Source organism: Malaclemys terrapin, chromosome 1, assembly GCF_027887155.1.
Source record: "Malaclemys terrapin pileata isolate rMalTer1 chromosome 1, rMalTer1.hap1, whole genome shotgun sequence".
Lineage (NCBI taxonomy): Eukaryota > Metazoa > Chordata > Testudines > Emydidae > Malaclemys > Malaclemys terrapin.
In genome coordinates, this window is record NC_071505.1 from 245,093,847 (window position 1) to 245,112,798 (window position 18,952).

Sequence of the window (18,952 nt, forward strand, 5' to 3'; positions counted from 1 at the left end):
GGAAGATGCTGGGGGGGCAGGCGCAGCGGGATGACAGAGCGGCCCCCTACAGGTAACGTGCGGCGGGGAGAGCGCAGTGGCCCCAGTCTGGGTGTGTGGGGGTTGCTTGGCGTGGGACGGGAATACATGACCGATCATGTGACCTCCCCTTTAGATTGCTCTCCCTCTCCATTCCCCGTATGAGGAGGCACCATTCATCTATGGCGGGGCGTGCTTGGGGAGGGGGCAGGGCGGGAAGAGGCAGGGTGGGGCTTTAGGAAGGGGTGGAGTGGGGATAGGGCCGGGGACAGAGTGGGGGTGGAGCACCCCTCAGAAAATCAGAAAGTCAGTGCCTGTGCTTCAGACTCCCTGGTATTTAAACACAACCCTCTCCCAGAACTGCACCCCAAAGGTGGCAAGCTTCTGGTTTACAGCTGAACTCTCTCAGGTGTACCCAGCAGTTGGTGAGGCAGAGAGCACACACACTTTGCCCACTTTATGCTCTTTGTATCCCTATTCATGTAAAGCACAAGATAGTACAAAGCATACAATAAAATCAACATCTGAAATCATAAAACGTCCCTCAGTTCCTACTTCACCCTTCCCTTGTGCAACCATCCGGGTCCAGGCAGACAGCCAGGGTCCTCTACCCCCTTGCCTACCCACCCTGCCCCTGCTGTGCCTCCCTCACCTTAATCTGGTACAAAATGGCTCTCTCCCCTAGTTCCCTCCTATGAGTCCCTTAATACACTTCTGCTTCTTTCATTCTGCCTCCTGGTAACTTTGCATTGCTTCCAAATCCCCCTCTCTTCAGACAAGAGGAGGAAGCATCTTTTCCCAGCTAGAGCAAACCCACTGTCCCAACCTGTTTTACTCTGAACAGACCATCCTTGTGGGCTGATCCCTCACTATTATCTCTGGCCAGGCAAAAGCAGGACACAACCTTGCTAATTCATGGCTGATCCAGATACTTACAGGCTTTCCATGACAGTAATTTCATGATGCAATTTCATAAAGTCATGCACAGTTCAGAAATGGTACAGACAGTACCCCAAACAGTCACAACGGCTTCGGAGAATAACTGAGACACCTGTCTGCCCTCCTCAGCTAGCTTTTGGGGGAAAGGGGTGCATCCCTCAACCGTTTAAAGAAATAACAGCTGTTCTTGTGGATTTCCTTGTAGCACTTTTTCTGTCTGGACCCACGTTTCCTCTAATACTTCTAATCTGGAGTTAATTGAACACATCTGATCACAGGCACCGACTTCCATTTTTCTGGGTGGGTGCCCAGCCCCCCTCCATCCCGAGGACCCGCCCCCACTTCACCCCTTCCCCTAAGGCCCTACCCTAGCTCCGCCTCTTCCTGCCCCCTCTCCCCAGTGCCTCACACCCGCTGCCAAACAGCTGATTGGTGGGGGCCACCAAACAGCTGATCAGCGGGTGGCTGGTGAGTGCTGAGCACCAATTATTTTTTTTCTGTGAGTGCTCCAGCCCCAGAGCACTCACAGAGTCAGCTCCTATGCACCTGATCTAACCTCAGAGAGCTCCGCAAAAATCTCAAAGCACCTAATATCAAGATGACTCAACAGCAGAGTTCTACATCCTCGTGGGAGTACAAGCATATGTCACCCTGTTAGCATCCTATGTGGATTTGCGGTAATGTAAAAATATTCCATTTAAGGTATGGTAGTTAAATAGAAAATAATATAAAAACAATTATATATAAACTTGGCGGGGTGGGAAGGAGGATGAAAATAGGTAACAGAATGTTTGGAACATGATGAGGGGAATATGTTCAGAAGTAGTAGCCTTCAGGATAGTCTACACTGCCCCACAACTTGGACTAAGGGGGTGTGAATAGCAGTGCACATCAAAGTGCAGCTCTGTAACTCCCCCAAGTGGACACTGCAGGTGCAAACTAAAAGGTTCCTTGTTCGTGTTAACATAGTTCTGACTGAAGATGATTTTCTTAATAAGAGAGTCATACAGTTAATACGAGTAAAATCAACATTCCTATCCAAGTATAAGGACATGTAGCGAAGCAACAAAAATAATCAGAACTACAGCACAATTTTTTTCACATTATTTCAAAGCCACATAGGCTTGGTCTTTACCAGCAAACTGACATGCCACTAACCATGTTTTTCGGCAACAGGCCACCCCTCACCCCCTGAATTGCTGCTGGAAAAGGATTTCTCTGTCTCTCTCAATATTGTTTTCTGTTTAACTGACACGTTTTTGATAATTTTTCCACACAGCGACATCAAATTACCTGTACCTTCCCCTCAGACATTCTGTACTTTTACCAAAAGACCATTAAATTATTCTCTACTGTACATTTTTAGAGGCATTGTAATATTAGACTATACATTCCCCACCGACATGAGCTAATTAACACACAACACACTATATGAGGCAGTTGGTAACCCATTTCCTTTCACTTTTCTAGCTCAGGCATCAGTCATTAATATTTTTCTATTATTTTGCAGGAGCAACGAATACATTAACTATTATAATGAGCATGTCATTTTTATCTCCTTTAGCTGTCTGAAGAACAACGGTTAATATCTGTCACCACATCGCATGAAGCTATTAGCAATTAACATGTTCATAAAGATGATAGTTATTTTATATAATTTATTCTGAAGTTGCCATTCCATCAGTATGCTCATATTTTTGCTATCGTAATTAAAAAGCAATTACTGGAATTAAAAATACTCAACAGATGTATGTATACAACATACACACAAATGACTTTAGAAATGACAATTTTTCTCTGCTAGCAAAGTTACAGTTAAGGGTCTGACAATATATCCATTATAAATTACAATGTTAAGGTTTTTTTTTTTTCTTTAGCTCTATGAAGTTTCAAGATAATATAATTTTTAAAGTATCAAGTCTCAGAACAACAGCTAATTTATTTTCAGATACATTTTTAATTAAAGTAGTGTGACAGTTTGAGTTATGAGAGGACAAAAACATGTATTTACTCTGCATATGGAATTATAAGGTCCAGAATACACAACCTGCATTGTTGCACATTTACTATACAAGCTGACATATGAATGTATCTGTAGATTACTGTTATTCATTATGATTATATATATATATATATATATATATATATGAGGAATAGCCTCAATGATATTACTTAGGTTTAAAATGGAACACTATTGCCTGAGTTTTTGAAAATAGTGACTAAAAGTGGGATATGCACTCGCTCAGTCACAATCTTTTCATGCGTCTGGACGCCCAGGACCATTAGCTATATCCAAGACTAGACTGGCAGCCAACATAGAAAGTAGTATTAGTATTATATGCCACTAAATCCTATATTTTGCAGAAGACTGGACCTAAATTCTGCTGCAAGGATCCTGGATACCGCAATACTCTAGTATCAGGGGGTGGCCGTGTTAGTCTGTATCTACAAAAACAACAAGGAGTCTGGTGGCACCTTAAAGACTAACAGATTTATTTGGGCATAAGCTTTTGTGGGTAAAAACCTCACTTCTTCAGATGCATCTGTTAGTCTTTAAGGTGCTGCAATACTCTAGTGAAGATCTTAGAAATGTGGTCGCTTCAGACACATTTTTTAAAATTTAGTTTTTTATAGAATTAAATATAACAATAAATACAACCAGTACTGCAGACCCATTGTTATTTAATTTATGCTGTCCCCACATTTTCAGTTTTCGAAACATCACAGATTTGTCTACGACAATACCTAGAATTGTCCTGTACAAGATGTCAGAGAAAAACTGGAGGTTTTGGCAATTGAGTAAGGCTGTTGGCACTCGAGGATACAGTTTGGGATAGTGGAATAAACACATTAACTCAGAGATCCCCAAACTGTGGGGTGCGCCTGCCAGGGGGCACAGAGGAACATCTGGCAGGGCGTGGCAGGGTCTAGGCTAGCTCCCATGGGCCCTGCTCTGCCCCAGCTCTGCTCTGGTCCTGCCCCCAGCCATGTCCCCAGCCTCGGCTGCTGGCTGCGGCTCTGTTCCTGGCCCAGGGCCAAGGCTGGGGGCAGAGCCGGGGGGCAAAGCCCCACCTGGCTGTAGGCCCAGCTGCCAGCCCCCACCACAGCCTCAGACCCACCCCCAGCTGCGGCCCCAGCCTCAGCCCCCTTACCCCTGTCCAGAACAACCCCCCCCCCCCCGCAAGTAAAGGGGGAAGCGACCATCAAAAGTTTGGGGACCACTGCATTAACTGGATGTTGATGTTTATATTGTCATGTTTAGGTTTCACAGTTAATAACTCATTGAGAGGAATGTAGGGAGGCATTTCACACTTCTCCAAGCTATCGTTTTAGGCTGCCTACAAACTCAGGAAGAACTCTATTAGTTTACAATTCAATTCACATTTTCAAGGTTTTTTTCATGACTATGAGAAGGTTTCAGTTAAAGCCATCCCTCTTCAACCATCGCCCTTACTGGCCCCTCTACTCCTCTCTCTCTCTTTCTCACACACACAAAGTTAAGTGATATTTCATAGACAATTTGTGGATCTCACTCAGCTCCACCCAATAATCATATTCTCGCTTCTCTTAGATATTATTCAATAAAACCAAAATGAGACGACAGGCTGGGCAAAATCTGTAGAGACAGAATAGTTTAACTTAATTTAAATCTAGCACTAGGAAGAGTCCTGAGGTGTAGGTTTGTTAGGATCCCTTCAAATACTGCACTTTACTGTCACTTACCTGATGAAGAGAGAAGTAACCCTAAAAGAATCTGTCTGATGGCACCAACTGCCTAGGCAGCCAGACAAAAAATGTCTGTGGGGCACCGCATTGCCTATGCTGTAATATAAGTGTCTGGAGGCAAGTTTAAGGAGGACAAACCTTCTATAGAACACAAGAGAAACTTCCAGAACGCTGCAAACAAAAAAAACAAACTACCCTGCAAAGATTAGGTTCCAAAACACTGGAGATTTTGCCATGCCAAAAAAATCCTACAACAAACCACAACTTTATCAAGCGGCTAAGGTGCGTGTTTTCTGTAATAATCTAATTTACACCAGTAGCAGGATTAAACAAGTTAGACAGAAAGATGCCTGAAAAGACGCCTAACAATGCACTGGAAAATATCTGTTGTTGAGATACAAACCAATGAACCTTTTGCAAACAACTCAAAGGGCAGAAAAAAATGACCCTACTTGAAAAGAGGAAGTGATAGTCATTTTATTTCCATTCTCATGCATGTCAATATGTCACATTATTTAGGCTGGCAATACTATAATATAAAACTATTTAAAATTTCTGGCAGAGTGTCTGCATTTGGTCATTTGTGCACATCACATCTTTTCACTGTACACTGCAACATGAAGTGCCTGAACGATGAAACCTTAAGGTCCCTGCCAAAAAATAAAATGGTAAACCTATTTTGAGCCTAGAAGCTGCTATCAGTTTATAGAGCAGATTTGCCAGCCAAAACAACATGGCAAGTTGACAAAAATCAAGACATCATGGCAGGCATTCTTCTATACTACAGGAGTTATGATGGATTGGATTGAAACAGCGGGAAGTCAACAACTCAAGTCAGTACACTAGGATGAAAATTAAATTGAAAATACAAGTTGGCATTGACAATGTGTTTATGAGGAGAATGTAATATGGAATATTTGCAATCTTCTGTAGTCCTGGGGCACTGTTTCCTCTGCCTACCTACCAGCATCCGTTATGTTCTCAATATATTACACAACAGCATTATTTTAAGTAGCAAGAACAGGAAATAAAGGACATTACAGGAAGGTAGTCTACTACAGTTTAAATCAGGTAGAAAAAAGTCTAAATAATTATCTTCATGTAAGTTTAAATGCTGAAAATCATCACACAAATCTATATGTCAGAGGTCCACAAACTGTTATTATTATACGGTAAAGGAGTTTCCTTGTGTAAGGTAGATTGGTGTTCTCGTCTCTTATTAATTGATGTATAATATCTTAACCATCAAAATGCATAAATAATTACAATATGTACATGTGAAATATTTCATTTAAGTGACCTCCAAAATTCAGCAACCATTGTATTGGCAGCCACAGAACTCGGTAACAGAAGTGAAGTGACAAAGTAAAGAGGCATTTAAGAAGGCAGGATATAGTTTCTCTCAGGGATTTATAAATTTAACTAACCCATTCAAGCCAAGGACTAAATCTACTTAGTAGGGTAAGATAACTATCCCTCCCAAGCACCAGTGGAGGGAGCACTGTTGCAAGAATTCCTCTGTCACCTTGTATGTAGTCCCAAACTCTTCATTACCCTCTCACTCTGGTACAAGTTATCCAGATTTGGACGTGGAGCCAGAAGCAGGGAATAGGATAAGGAATTATAGGTGTACCCCAGACAGGGCCATTGTTAAAAGAAACTAGCTTCCTAGTTCCTTAAGTGTGCTTAGGTTTTTGTCACCATAAAACTTTCATTCAGGAAGTAGTAGCTCATATTCTGTACCATGTAGTACAGGGGCATAAGCAGTAAACATCACGTTAACATTTTAGCCTAATCCTGTTGGGGGAGGCCTCGATAACCTGATATGCCCCCCACGGCTGCAGGTTTGACAGCACTAGCTCTTTGCTGCTCATGGCACAGCCCAATAGTAGAGTATGCTACCGGGACCGATGATCTTTCTAATCTCCCAACGTGTGAAACAAATGACTATCAGAGTTCAAGATTTAAACCGATGAACATAATCTTTCCCACACATAGTCCATCTCCTAATTCACACACGCTCTTTTTTTAACATTATTTCCCTGCCATTTTCCTTACCTTACACATTCTCTCCAATCCCAACAATTCCCTCGCTCTCTCCAGTGGAAGGGGAGAGTTCCCTTCTGTCACAATAAAAGGCCTCTTTCTCTACCAGTAGTACCATCTGCTCAGCTTTGCCTCATCATACATGCAGTGACATAATACAACATCCCCACTCCCAACCTGCTGCTGCTGCCACTACTTCTTAAGCAAAGAGCTGAGTGGGGTTTTCAAGCCTAGATTGCTGTAAGAAGATGAACCAATCCTTGAGACGACAGCACTGAAAAATGACAGTTTCATTTTCCAGAAACAACAGTGTCCCCCAGAATATGCAGAAGAAAGAACTTTACAACTTCAATTCTGCAGCCTGTTTGTATAGTACTTACTTGGTGCATTCTTCTAATGACTGTACAAGCATTTGCTGGTAAGAACTGATTTCTTCCAGGTTTCCCATTAAATACGAAGTATTTGCAGAGTTTAATCTGGAGCCAAGAAAAATAAAGCTCAGTAAGCAGCTGCAAACTCAAAAAAACAACCTACATATAACTTTACTTCTATTTCTGCTTTCATCAAAGTCACAGATTTTTGTTGTCAAATCTATATTTACTGTTATTATTTATTTGCATTACCATACTGCCTAGGAGCCCTGGTCATGGAGCAGGACCCTACTGTGCTAGGCACTGGACAAAGAGGACAAAAAGACAGACCCTGCACCAATGATCTTACAATCAAAGTCTAAGAGATTATAGGCAAACAGCTACTTAACCAAAAAGCTTGTAAAACAGAAGTTTTGATCATATGAAAAACAAAATCTAAGCCTTAGTGAATTTAAAAGAAAACAAAACTCACATACTTTTCACTGACTTGTAACGGTCGCAAATAGTTTGAAAGCATTGTCTGTAGTTCCTTAGCATATTCATTTTCTGTTTCTAAAATATTTTGTAGCACCTACAATAAATATATGACAATTAGTGACTACTATTTTGTTATTTTGAAAGAGACATTACAAAAGATTAAAACTTTTTTGAAATATTCCTTTTAGCATTTATTGTAACTAGTATACTGTAAGACCATAAAACTTACACAAAGAGCTAATAATTAGATTCACACAGTGACAATGAGTTGTTAAATATTACACAGTGCAGCTATTAAACTTCTATCAGGTACTGTTTGAAAAACGCTTTTCCTTCAGATGTCTCTGTAAACCCAAAGGAAGGTTTCATTATGCTTAGCAACAATGTTTCCTGTAGAATTTAAATACCTACACACTGAGCTTTTTCAAAAGTAGGAGAATATCATTGCTTCTATACACTTTAAAACGGCTGAGTGTTTATCAAAAAATGACAAAAAGTACCAGAAGTGAGCACTAGTCTTTTGAGTCCCTTGTTGCCATTTATTTTTCTACTGGGATTATTTCCTCAATCTTAATGATTAAGACCAATGCAGTCACCTAATCTTGACTCGAAATTTGTTACTGAGTTTACCTGGAAGTGCGATTCTGTGTCTAGGAGGACTGCGGGTAAATTGTAAGTAGACAACATGATTGTTTTAAGATAATTCGTTTAAAAATACATTACAGCATGTTGACTGAATGTGAATGTAACAGCAGTAAACTACTGCAGAAAAGTTACCAGAGTTTTGGACATAAAACAAAGACAAACAATATGGCACATGCTGGTTTTTTACATCATATTACCACATGTAAATCAACATCAGTAATTTAGAATAACTTGAAATGTATACAGAAGATCATTCTTTATTAGGCAACCTCCTCTAAAGAGACTGCCCCAAAATATCCTAAAATGTATTCTGCTCAGTTCTAAGAACATAAGAACAGCCAATGATTAAGGCTACGTTTTAGTCCCAGGTATTTTTAGTAAAAGTCAATGAGAGGTCACGGGCAATAAACAAAAATTCACAGCCCGTGACCTGTCCATGACTTTTACTATATACCCCTAACTAAAACGGGGGGGGGGGGGGGGCGTGTGGGTGCTCGGGGGCGGGGGGGGGGGGGTGCGTCCTGAGGCGCCGCGGGTGCTGGGGAAGGTAGCCTGGGACCCTGTTGGTGCTGGGGGGGTTGGCGGAGCTCACAGGCTCCCTACCCAGCTCCGCCGCATGCCCCTGCAGCTCCTAGGTAGCGGAGGGGCCAGGGGGTATTGCACGCTGCTCCTGCCACAAGTGCCAGCTGCACAGCTCCCATTGGCCAGGAACTGCAGCCAATGGGAGCTGTGGGGGCAGGGCATGCGGGCGCGGGTAGCACACGGAGCCCCCTGGCTCCTCCGCCTAGGAGCTGCAGGGCCATGCCAGTGGGAGACGGAGAGCCCCCCAACCCTGAGAAAAGCACCCCTCTCCCCTAGCCCACACACCCAAACTGCTGCTGCTGGCCCTGGGGCTGCTCGGTTCAGGCAGCCCCTGAGCCAGCACCGGCCACTGTAGAAGTCACAGAGGCCATGAAAAGTCACAGAATCTGTGACCTCCGTGACAGACTCGCAGCCTTACCAATGATCCATCTAGCCCAGTTCCTGTCTTCCAACAGTGGCCAGTGCAAGATGCTTCAGAGGGAGTGAACAGAACATGGAAATTTATCAAGGAATCGACCCCACCATCCAGTCCCAGCTTCTAGCAGTCAGGGGTTTAGGGACACCCAGAGCATGGCATTGTTTCCTTGACCTGATGCATTTGTAGTAGAAGGCCCTCCTTTGTTAAGCAACCACAGTTTTGTAGCCCCTTCAGACAGGTTTCATTGTCTCCAAAATGTCAACAGACACGCACAGTACAGAACATGAACTTGATTTTACGCACTGGCGATTCAGCAACAGAATGGCCTTTCCTGTCTGAATTAAATATACTTCTCTACATTTGTTAGAATATTTTATATGTAAGGAAACAGGCCATTTTTAAAGCTTTTCTGCCTTACAGAATCACAATTAGATTGGTTCCTACTTTATGTATACCAATGTAACATGGATGTATTCTGGATAGTTCTGTGACTTTTAATGCATTGCATGTAAGATGCCAAATTACCTTCTCTCTTTTGTGTATATTTGTCTATATTAATGTCTAATTTTATCATTTATAATAAGGACTGCACTAAATGCATTATTCACTGTTGTAGTCTATACTCTGTTTTAAGACATAAAAAAGCCATTCATGTCTAAATGCAAACCTGATGAAACAAATGACATCTGAACTATTTAAAAGGAAGAATTCACTGTTTCTTTCATTGGTGTCATTGAATTCTGCTTTATTCTCTGAATGGTTCTATTCATCTGAAGGAAAAGAGACCACTTTCGAGTTCATTCTCTTGTTGGAACTCTGAATCCTGACCCAAAGATTAAAATGTCTCCATTCTTCAAGACACCATGTCAGAGGAATGCCATAGAGAAAGCATTAGCTATTAATTGGGCAGCTAGCACATACAGTACAACGTTAGTGCACAAACTGTAAGTGGGAATAAACTTATTAGTTTTAATGTATTTGGAAAGGGACTAAACAAAGATAAAACAATAGCTGACCCTTACAGAATCACAAACAAAAGTGAACAAGGTTTCATGCAAAAATGTAACAAAAAGAGTGCTAAAATAAAATGTATAATACATATAGCCATTTGTCCTCTCAGGGCTAACTCCAAAATTAATTTTTCCAACATGGCTTTCCCATAAAACAGTATGTACACACACAAAACTTTCCAAAGCAGAGAGGAAGGAAGGAGATGAACCAATAACAAGAACATGACAGCCTATTGAAGCACTGAACCATTTTATAAAGTGCTCCAGTACCAAAGTGAAAGAAATTTGCAAGAGACTTGAAAAAAGCCTCAATACCATGGTAGTCTCTATGACACAGCAAATATTCTGAATGTACATTCTGTTTCATGACATAATAACTGCCTGAATATCTGACGACTAAATAATATTAACCTGTACACAGATCGCTTGATTTTTTGGAAAAAAATCATTTAAAAAGGCAGCAAATATTTCAACATTTTTAAGAATCAATATTCAGCAGTACCCCCAGGAAATTAAAATGCATTGAACAGTAAATATCTGTGCTGTAAAGCCCTAATCAAACAGATAAGTTACCAGATTCACCTACTTCGCTTTAAATCATTCCAAAACTTTACTGGTGCGAGGCAATGCTATTAGACATGCACATATTATTAAAAGTCATTTTAAATATATTAAACTTCTCCTTTAGTTGACTTTCCTGTCTGCATAAACAGTGATGACTATCATTGTATACAGCATTTTTGTTCTACTTTGAGAAGCATTTTTTTTAAACCTGGTTCACAGAGATCTAAATGCCATTTTTCTGTGTCGCCCTGCCCCTAGCAGCTTTCAGTATTACTTACCTACCTCACAAGGAAGTTGTGAGGATTAAATTTCTGTACAGCACTTTAAGTTCTATAAAGTGCTCAGTATTACAAGTATAAGTATTACAATGCCTCTCCAGAGCACTTCTGAATTCCTAATCTCACCATCTTGCCTGTATTCTCCAATAATCACCTTTCTTGCCTTTCCTGCTTTCTGCATGTTCTGGCTGCTGCAAGACCCCATGAGACCTCAAAGACCTTGTTCTCAAAGCTCCATCACAACATTTGCACAGATAAGTCTGGGTACCAAAGGAACGGGTCGTTTTCATTGAAAGGGCAGCTTTTACAATACATAACACTAATGAATGGCATAGAAAGCTGAGCTCATCCAATTCAAGCTTTCCCTTAGTCACAAGGCATGGAAAAATCAAGCGTGGTTAACAGTTCTGTCACACAAACCCAGTGGCCTCCCTAAGGCAAAAACTATCACCCAAAAATGGATTTAAATGACCTATATAGAACTGAGCAACTTTCAAACCACATGAAAAGAAAGTCAGATTTCATTACAACATTAGGGGCATGCGGCATGTTCCCATTTTGTCACACAACTAACGTCACTCATCTAAAACATCGCCTCATTATAACAAATAAGAATCATTGTGTAATTTGCTTGCATCACTGGAACCTGACAAGCCATATCCTCAAACATGGGCTCCTAAGCAGAGCATGCAAATGTTACACATGCACAAATTCCACATCTACAAGCAAACAAAGGGCACTTGGAGATTTGTAATGAACTATTTTGCACATGCAAATACCAGCTGATACAGCTTGGAAAGTTTAGCCTTATAGAGGGACTCTCATTTTAAAGCATATAGGAACAAATAATGGAAAATTAGAGTCAGAAAGTGAACTATTTCTTTTTACCTCCTTTTCCACCCCTAAAAGAATCACTAGAAATCCTCTACTTGAATTTGTGCTGTCTGCATATAGTAGACAATTCGCTTATAGACTTACATAATAGAGAAATAAAACTTGACACATTAAGCTTTATTATTCTAGAATGGTCAACTAGCAAAAGGTGAAAGTACAAATAATTAATTTTTTTAAAAGCCTGTCCTACAGGGATGTCATGTGATAACATGCCCCTTTGCAGCAACTGGTTACTTATTTATCTTTCGTTTAAAGTAATTTATTTCATTGTTAATTCTACATCTGGTTCAGATTATGTAGTTCTTTAGTATTTATATGCCAAGATGGATGGGCTTTGCATCAAAATAATTCTCTGCAATTTATTATTTATATATTCCCCTGCCAAGCACACATCTTGTCCTGCATGCTCAATTACATAGTGTAATATGTACTAAATCAAACTTACTTTGAGATCAGAATGTATGATAACAGTTTATTAATTGCAGATGCTGCTCTATAAATTGATAAAATAAAATAACATGCTCAGGGAGGAGTGAGTGGAATATTTGTGGAAAGATCCCCCAGGTCATCAGACTATGAGATTTTCCACTGCCCAGTCCCATCCTGGAAGGGGAGTTGGCAAAGTTTCACCCACCATATTCTGAGCTTGCTCTGAACTGTACTTTGACTCCTTCCTCCTTCCATGAGGACTGTCTAGTATCACAACTCTTTCTCCAAAAACCTACTGTGAGGCTTGAACATAAGAACAGCTATAGTGGGTCAGACCAAAGGTCCATCTAGCCCAGTGTCCTGTCTTCCGACAGTGGTCAATGCCAGGTGCCCGAGGGAATGAACAGAACAGGTCAACATCAAGTGATTCATCCCCCGTGGCCCATTTCCAGCTTCTGCCAAATAGAGGCTAGGGACACCATTCCTGCCCATCCTGGCTAATGGCCATTGATGGACCTATCCTGCATGAATTTATCTAGTTCTTTTTTGAACCCTGTTATAGTCTTGGCCTTCACAACATCCTCTGATAAGGAATTCCACAAGTTGACTGTGTGTTGTATGGAAAAAAATACTTCCTTTTGTTTGTTTTAAACCTGCTGCCTATTAATTTCATTTGGTGACCCCTAGTTCTTGTGTTATGAGAAGGAGTAAATAACACTTCCTTATTTACTTTCTCCACACAAGTCATGATTTTATAGACCTCTACCATATTCCCTTGGAGATTATTACCATGCATCAATACGTTACTAGAATCCCACAAGCACCACCACACCCAAGCTTGCCAGTTTCAAAACACCCATACAAGAGCTAAGATTTTAGGGCAATCTTGTTTAAGACCAGAGGTTGGAACAGTGGCTATTCCCAACCTTAACTCCCATGTAGTTTGCTCATGAAGAGTCCATTTACATCAGCTTTCTGTGGAGGGGGGGATTTTACCCCTAATACAGATTGTAAAAGTATTTATTATTTATGAATGAAATTTCATTCCAAGATAAAATTTTCGGAAAGCTTCAACCAGGTCAAATTTTGATTTATGTTCATATTTGAAAACTTCATACTAATTAAAACACTCGTAATAAATCTAAAATGCTGATCAAAACAAAAGGGAGGCTTAGATACTAGCTTCTAAAAGATTAAGTCAAAGTCTAGAAAACTGAATTTCATACCTTGATTATTCTTTTCCCTTTAGTTTCTGCCAATATTAAAGTACCATTTACTACTATTTATGAAGAAATAAAACTAGAGAGATACAGGTTGCATCTTTGTTGAACATAAATGTTTATACTCTAATAACTTTAGAAGGATTAATCCTCAGACAATAAATGCAAAATGTATTCTAAGTAAAGTCTGTCATGTTGACAGACCCATTACCTTGTGCCTAAGGTCACTGAAGAACAAAGTGTGATTTCATGAAAAACATCTCTGGTCTTATTTGGGTGTAAAAATTTCAATTTTGAAAATAAAAATTTTGGAATTTAACTTGGTCAAAGTTTGAATTTCTGAATCAAAAAAGGTAAGATAGGTAATTCCTCTCCCCCCCCCCCCCCCCCGTCATACTTTGAACAAAGCTTGCTTTCTCAAGCGGCCCATTTGTGGATCATAAAATGGCCTGGAACAAAAATCTGAATACGATATTGTGAAACTGAGTCAGATTTTTTTCCTTCCACTTTTTTCATTTTCACATCAACTAACTATCTAGACCCAACAAAATGAAATAAAATAGGTGGAGATAAGAGAAAAGGCTAAGAGAAATGGCACTAACTGATTCCTTACTGACAACTTCAAACCATAACAGGATCATGCACATTTCCATGGGATGGTATCATTGAGAAAATCACTTTACAGCTAAAAATTTTAACATTAACATTTTCAAATCAAGGAAAACACAGGAGTAAAAAGTGAGCAATGTTTTAAAAACCCACAGCAACACTGCCAATTTTTTGAAGTTTTGTATTTAAGATTACATACCTTTACACACCTTTAAATAGCAAGTTGATTGTCATGTTACATTTAGATCTATAAATAAGTATGATTCCTTCAGATTGCAAAGGGTAAATGGCAGACCCGTTATTTTTTATCCTGGCTAGCAGGTATCGGATGCAATACATGATCCATCAGCGGCCATCCATTCCCAATAATATTAACTATTGATAGAGGCACTCTAGGGCAGTGGTTCTCAACCAGGGGTCTGGTTTAAAGCTGGTTTCAGGGGGTCCGTGAGCCCCAGAGCCCTGACCCGAGCCCATGGGTGGAGTCTGGGAGAGGCACGAGGACGTTGCCTCTCTCCCCCTGCTTTTCCCCCAAACAGCAGTGCAGTAACCAGAGCTGGGGCAGCCCCGGGGTGGCTCCATCCCCACCCCAATCTCCCTGACCCCCTGAGGCTCTGCCCCCTGGGCAGGTTGGGGGCAGGAAGCCACAGCCTGGCAATGTGGGGCTGGGCTGCTGCCCTGGCTGGTAGCAGAGTGGGTGGTGTGGTCCTGCCCCATCTCCTCCGTCTGCTGCTGGCAAGCGGGGCTGTGGCTGCTCCTTAGTTCCCAGCCCCTTCTGACTGCTCGTGCAGCCGGTAAGAGCCGCCTGAGTGGGAGGACCCAGCTCCATGGCCGGCAGAGCCCTCGGGGAGCAGCGACCACAGTGGGGGGCCCTCCTAGCACAAAGCCCCTAGCTACCCCCCTCCCTGCACCCTGAACTGCTCCCCTGCCTGTACACAGCCCTTAGCTACCCCTCTCCCTGCATCCTGAGCTACCCCCTGCCTGCACGGAACCCTTAGGTACTCCGCTCCCTGCACCCTGAGCTACACCCGTCCACAAACAGCCCATAACTACCCTTCTCCCTGCACCCTGAGCCACACTCCTGCCTGCACACAGCTCCAGCTCCCCCCTCCTGGCACCCTGAGTTATCCCCCTGCCTGCACAATACCCCTACCTATCCTTCTGCCTGCACCCTGAACGGTTTTCAAACTTTTTGAGCTGAGTCCCCCACCCCTTTGAATTATAATTTTTGGTTGTGCGCTCCCCCCTCATGCCAGACAGGTGGGGGGCCTGCTGAAGTGACTCAGGGGGTGGAGGTTGCACTGCCTCCCTGGACCCTGCCGTGCGGAGCTGGCCTGAGCCTGCTCCCCAGATATAGAAGTCAAACTACGCCTCTGCCCAAGCACCCCTCCTCCCCTACAGCTGAAGCCCAAAATGGGTCCCACCCCTGCTGGGCTCTGACATTTGTATAGCATGTTGAGGGAGCCTCAGAAAGAAAAAGTTTGAGAATCCCCGATCTAGGGTACCGGGGGGGCGGGGGGGGAGGGGAGGAGGGGAAGAGAGAAAGAAAGAGAGAGAGAGTGAGTGTGTGTGTGTGTTTCAAATAATTGAGCTATGTACAATCATTGCATTCTTCGAGGTGGTCCCACTTCTTCACAAAACATAAGAAAATCAAACTAATAACTATATTCTCTACTTTAAGAGCCCTGCTGAAAATTAATAACACATAAAAAAAATAACAGCTGAATCAAAGCAAAAGAAAAAGACTTGATGTTTTGACATCAGCAAAGAGCAATAGTTAACAAAAATGATAAATGTGTTAATTGTAAACAGAATTTGCATAAATACCCATATTTTATAAATAAGGGATGAAACCTATTGTATTCATTAAAAAAATTACCGAGAGTTTTATAATATTATATTATATTATTGTATCTACTAAAGCAATGGCAGTAATATGCTAAGAAAATATATAAAATATATGAAGGGTTAACCACTTCTGTCTCCACATTTCCTGTTTCTGAAAGTTCAGATAAACGGTGTAAAGGAGAGGTCCCAGCAGCTCATTACTCAGTTACGTAGGTTGATTAAAGAGACAGGGAGGACAAGAAACTTCTCTGCCCAAATGTTTAACCTCTTTAATTGTCCTTTGTCTTAAACCAAAGTATAACCTTGTTCATTTAAAATGACTGGAAGAGATTTACTGCAAATAGCCAATTTTTGCAAATTAATGAGTGAATAAAAATAGTATAAAATGCACTCCAAAAATAAAGCAACAGAGGGTCCTGTGGCACCTTTAAGACTAACAGAAGTATTGGGAGCATAAGCTTTCGTGGGTAAGAACCTCACTTCTTCAGATGGCTTATGCTCCCAATACTTCTGTTAGTCTTAAAGGTGCCACAGGACCCTCTGTTGCTTTTTACAGATTCAGACTAACACGGCTACCCCTCTGATACTTGACTCCAGAAATAAACTTTCTTCACTTACTCTGCCACTGTTTAGTTCAACTTATTTATGATCACATTTTACAGCATATTCATAAATGTACAATAGTATATTTTGTAAAAATAATGAAGGCTTTGGTAATGTGAAAATTCACTACAGCCTTGGCTTTTTAATTTTGGCTAAGAGGTGGCACTTTTTATACAGATTCTACAGTGAGCAAATTATTGAGATTCTATGATATATAATTCAGAATAAGGAAAGGGATCACTCACCACATTGTAATAGCTTTTGCTAATTGCAGACGTATCAAAACCTTTGGGAGGACTCTTCAATGTTCCTGATTTGGGGGAGACTGGTTTTTCTGAAATGTAAAATGTTTTGTCAGTGGGATGCAATTTCATAGTTCAACACTAGAGGTCAAACAAGCTGCTCTAAGATCACTGAAATGAGATACAGTGGAAACAATGCTTTCCTGAGAAATGTACAGAGATGTGTTTAAGTCAAGTCTTACATACTAATGCACAATCAAAATGGTGTATATGTTCACAAAAATGAATTTCCAGCGCCACTGAAGTCAATGGCAAAACTCCCATTAACTTCATTGGGACCAGGATTTCAGCCAATCAGATTAACTTGACCACAATATCTTCTGAAAAGTGAACACATTATCACAGGCAGGCTGTGATTTTAAAATTAGATATTTGCAGTAGTCTAGAAGGTGTCATATGTTTAGACAAAAGCAGTAAATTACTTTTGCTTTCACTGAATTAAAATGGATACAAGCAAAATCCACAAAAAGTCTAACTTTACTATTCTTGTAGTGTGTTGAAATAAAATATAAAAAATTGTACAAGTCAGTAGAGAAATAAAGTGATTTACCAGATGATCTTCTGGAATATTAATTACACTTATTATCTATGTAAAACAAATGCCTCTGCGGCTGAAAATAATTTCTCCATCAACACAGAATATGTGCAATTTTCCAAAAATAAATAAAAAACAAAACAAAGACAACCCCAAACAACATCCCCGAAAAATGAAACCCCATAAAGAATCTATTCCTCAATTATGCTCTCTGTAGAGAGACAACATATGTCTGCAAGATTAAAATGACTGTCCTGACAGCTTGCAGCACAAGACCGAATCACTTAATGAGCTGTTCTGAGAGTTGCTTCTCTCAGCAGTACATACCGACACAAAATAAACACTCCCAACCCTCCTTCCACCACTCCTTTGATTTAACACTAGTGGGATGCAAGAATTTCAAATATAAAGCTGCTCTCTGCCAAATGAGAAGATGGGATATACAGTATAGAGTTTCCTCCTGACCTCGTGCACATGACTGATGTAACAGATCTGAATGAGTGTGCTCTTTTAGCAATTGCCAATTATACTGTAAAAAGGCTTTATTCATCTGGACATGATGCTCCTTTCAATTAATATTAAAACAGACTTGTTTTATAAGCAGACTTCAGACAAGTACTTTAGTTATTAATACTAGATAGTGAAATGACTGATTGTCTGAGATGAACTGTAGTAGGATCAAAACACTCCTACTGAAAATCTAGGCATGCCTCTATTTTGAAGACAAACTCTTCTGTTCAGTCAAACTTTAACTCATAAATATATTTTATTTAAAATTTAACTTTAATTCTGGTTAGTTGATTTTTAAGAATCTGGGAGGAGACTCTCAGATGCAGAGCAGCACCTTACATCACATGAGGAATCTGCCATTGAGTTGGATAAACCAGGCATTGGAGGGGGATTCTCCAGGGGCTCTTTTGCCACGCCCCATCACACTGCCATCCGGGAGGAAGTTTCAAGAGGAAAAGGGGTGTGGGCCAGGGCAGGCCATGCTGCACCAATACCCAGCTGGGGCTTTAGGGCTGGACAGCAGCTGTTAAATTATAGCCATCCGCAGGCTGCTGTGCATTATGCCCAGGGCCTGGCCATGCACACAGCATCCCCAGGATTAGGCTGAGTGAAGAGGTGATGAGATACGCTTTTGCCTTCACACCCCACAGCTGCCTTGTGCACGCTTTGGCCTGACTGCAGGTTTTGGTGCAAGTGGTAGCTTTGTCCCTCAACTCTTTCTTTGTAGTTCTTTGCTATGACATCAGGGAAATATGGACACATTGCTAAGGAGTAATACAAGAGAACATCACAACCACGTAGAGAAAAAAAATCAGAAAAGCTAAGGCACCAAATGAGTTACACCTGGTAAGGGATATACAAGGCAGTACAAAGAGGTTCTTTAAATACATTAGAAGCAAGAGAGAGATGAAGGAAAGTATAGGTACAT

At 41.1% G+C, this 18,952-nt stretch overlaps 1 protein-coding gene across 4 annotated transcripts in view; it reads right to left on the bottom strand.

Annotated features, from left to right (window-relative positions):
- The window catches only part of ARHGEF7 (Rho guanine nucleotide exchange factor 7), a 192,538-nt gene that overhangs the window by 64,781 nt on the left and 108,805 nt on the right, over positions 1-18,952 (bottom strand). For all 4 annotated transcript variants that reach the window (XM_054011294.1, XM_054011286.1, XM_054011311.1 and 1 more), the window contains exons 6-8: positions 16,923-17,011; positions 7,577-7,671; positions 7,110-7,205 (exon numbers count right to left, since the gene is read on the bottom strand). In XM_054011294.1, coding sequence (XP_053867269.1) covers positions 7,110-7,205; positions 7,577-7,671; positions 16,923-17,011 — 280 coding nt within the window. The remainder of the gene's footprint in view (positions 1-7,109; positions 7,206-7,576; positions 7,672-16,922; positions 17,012-18,952) is intronic.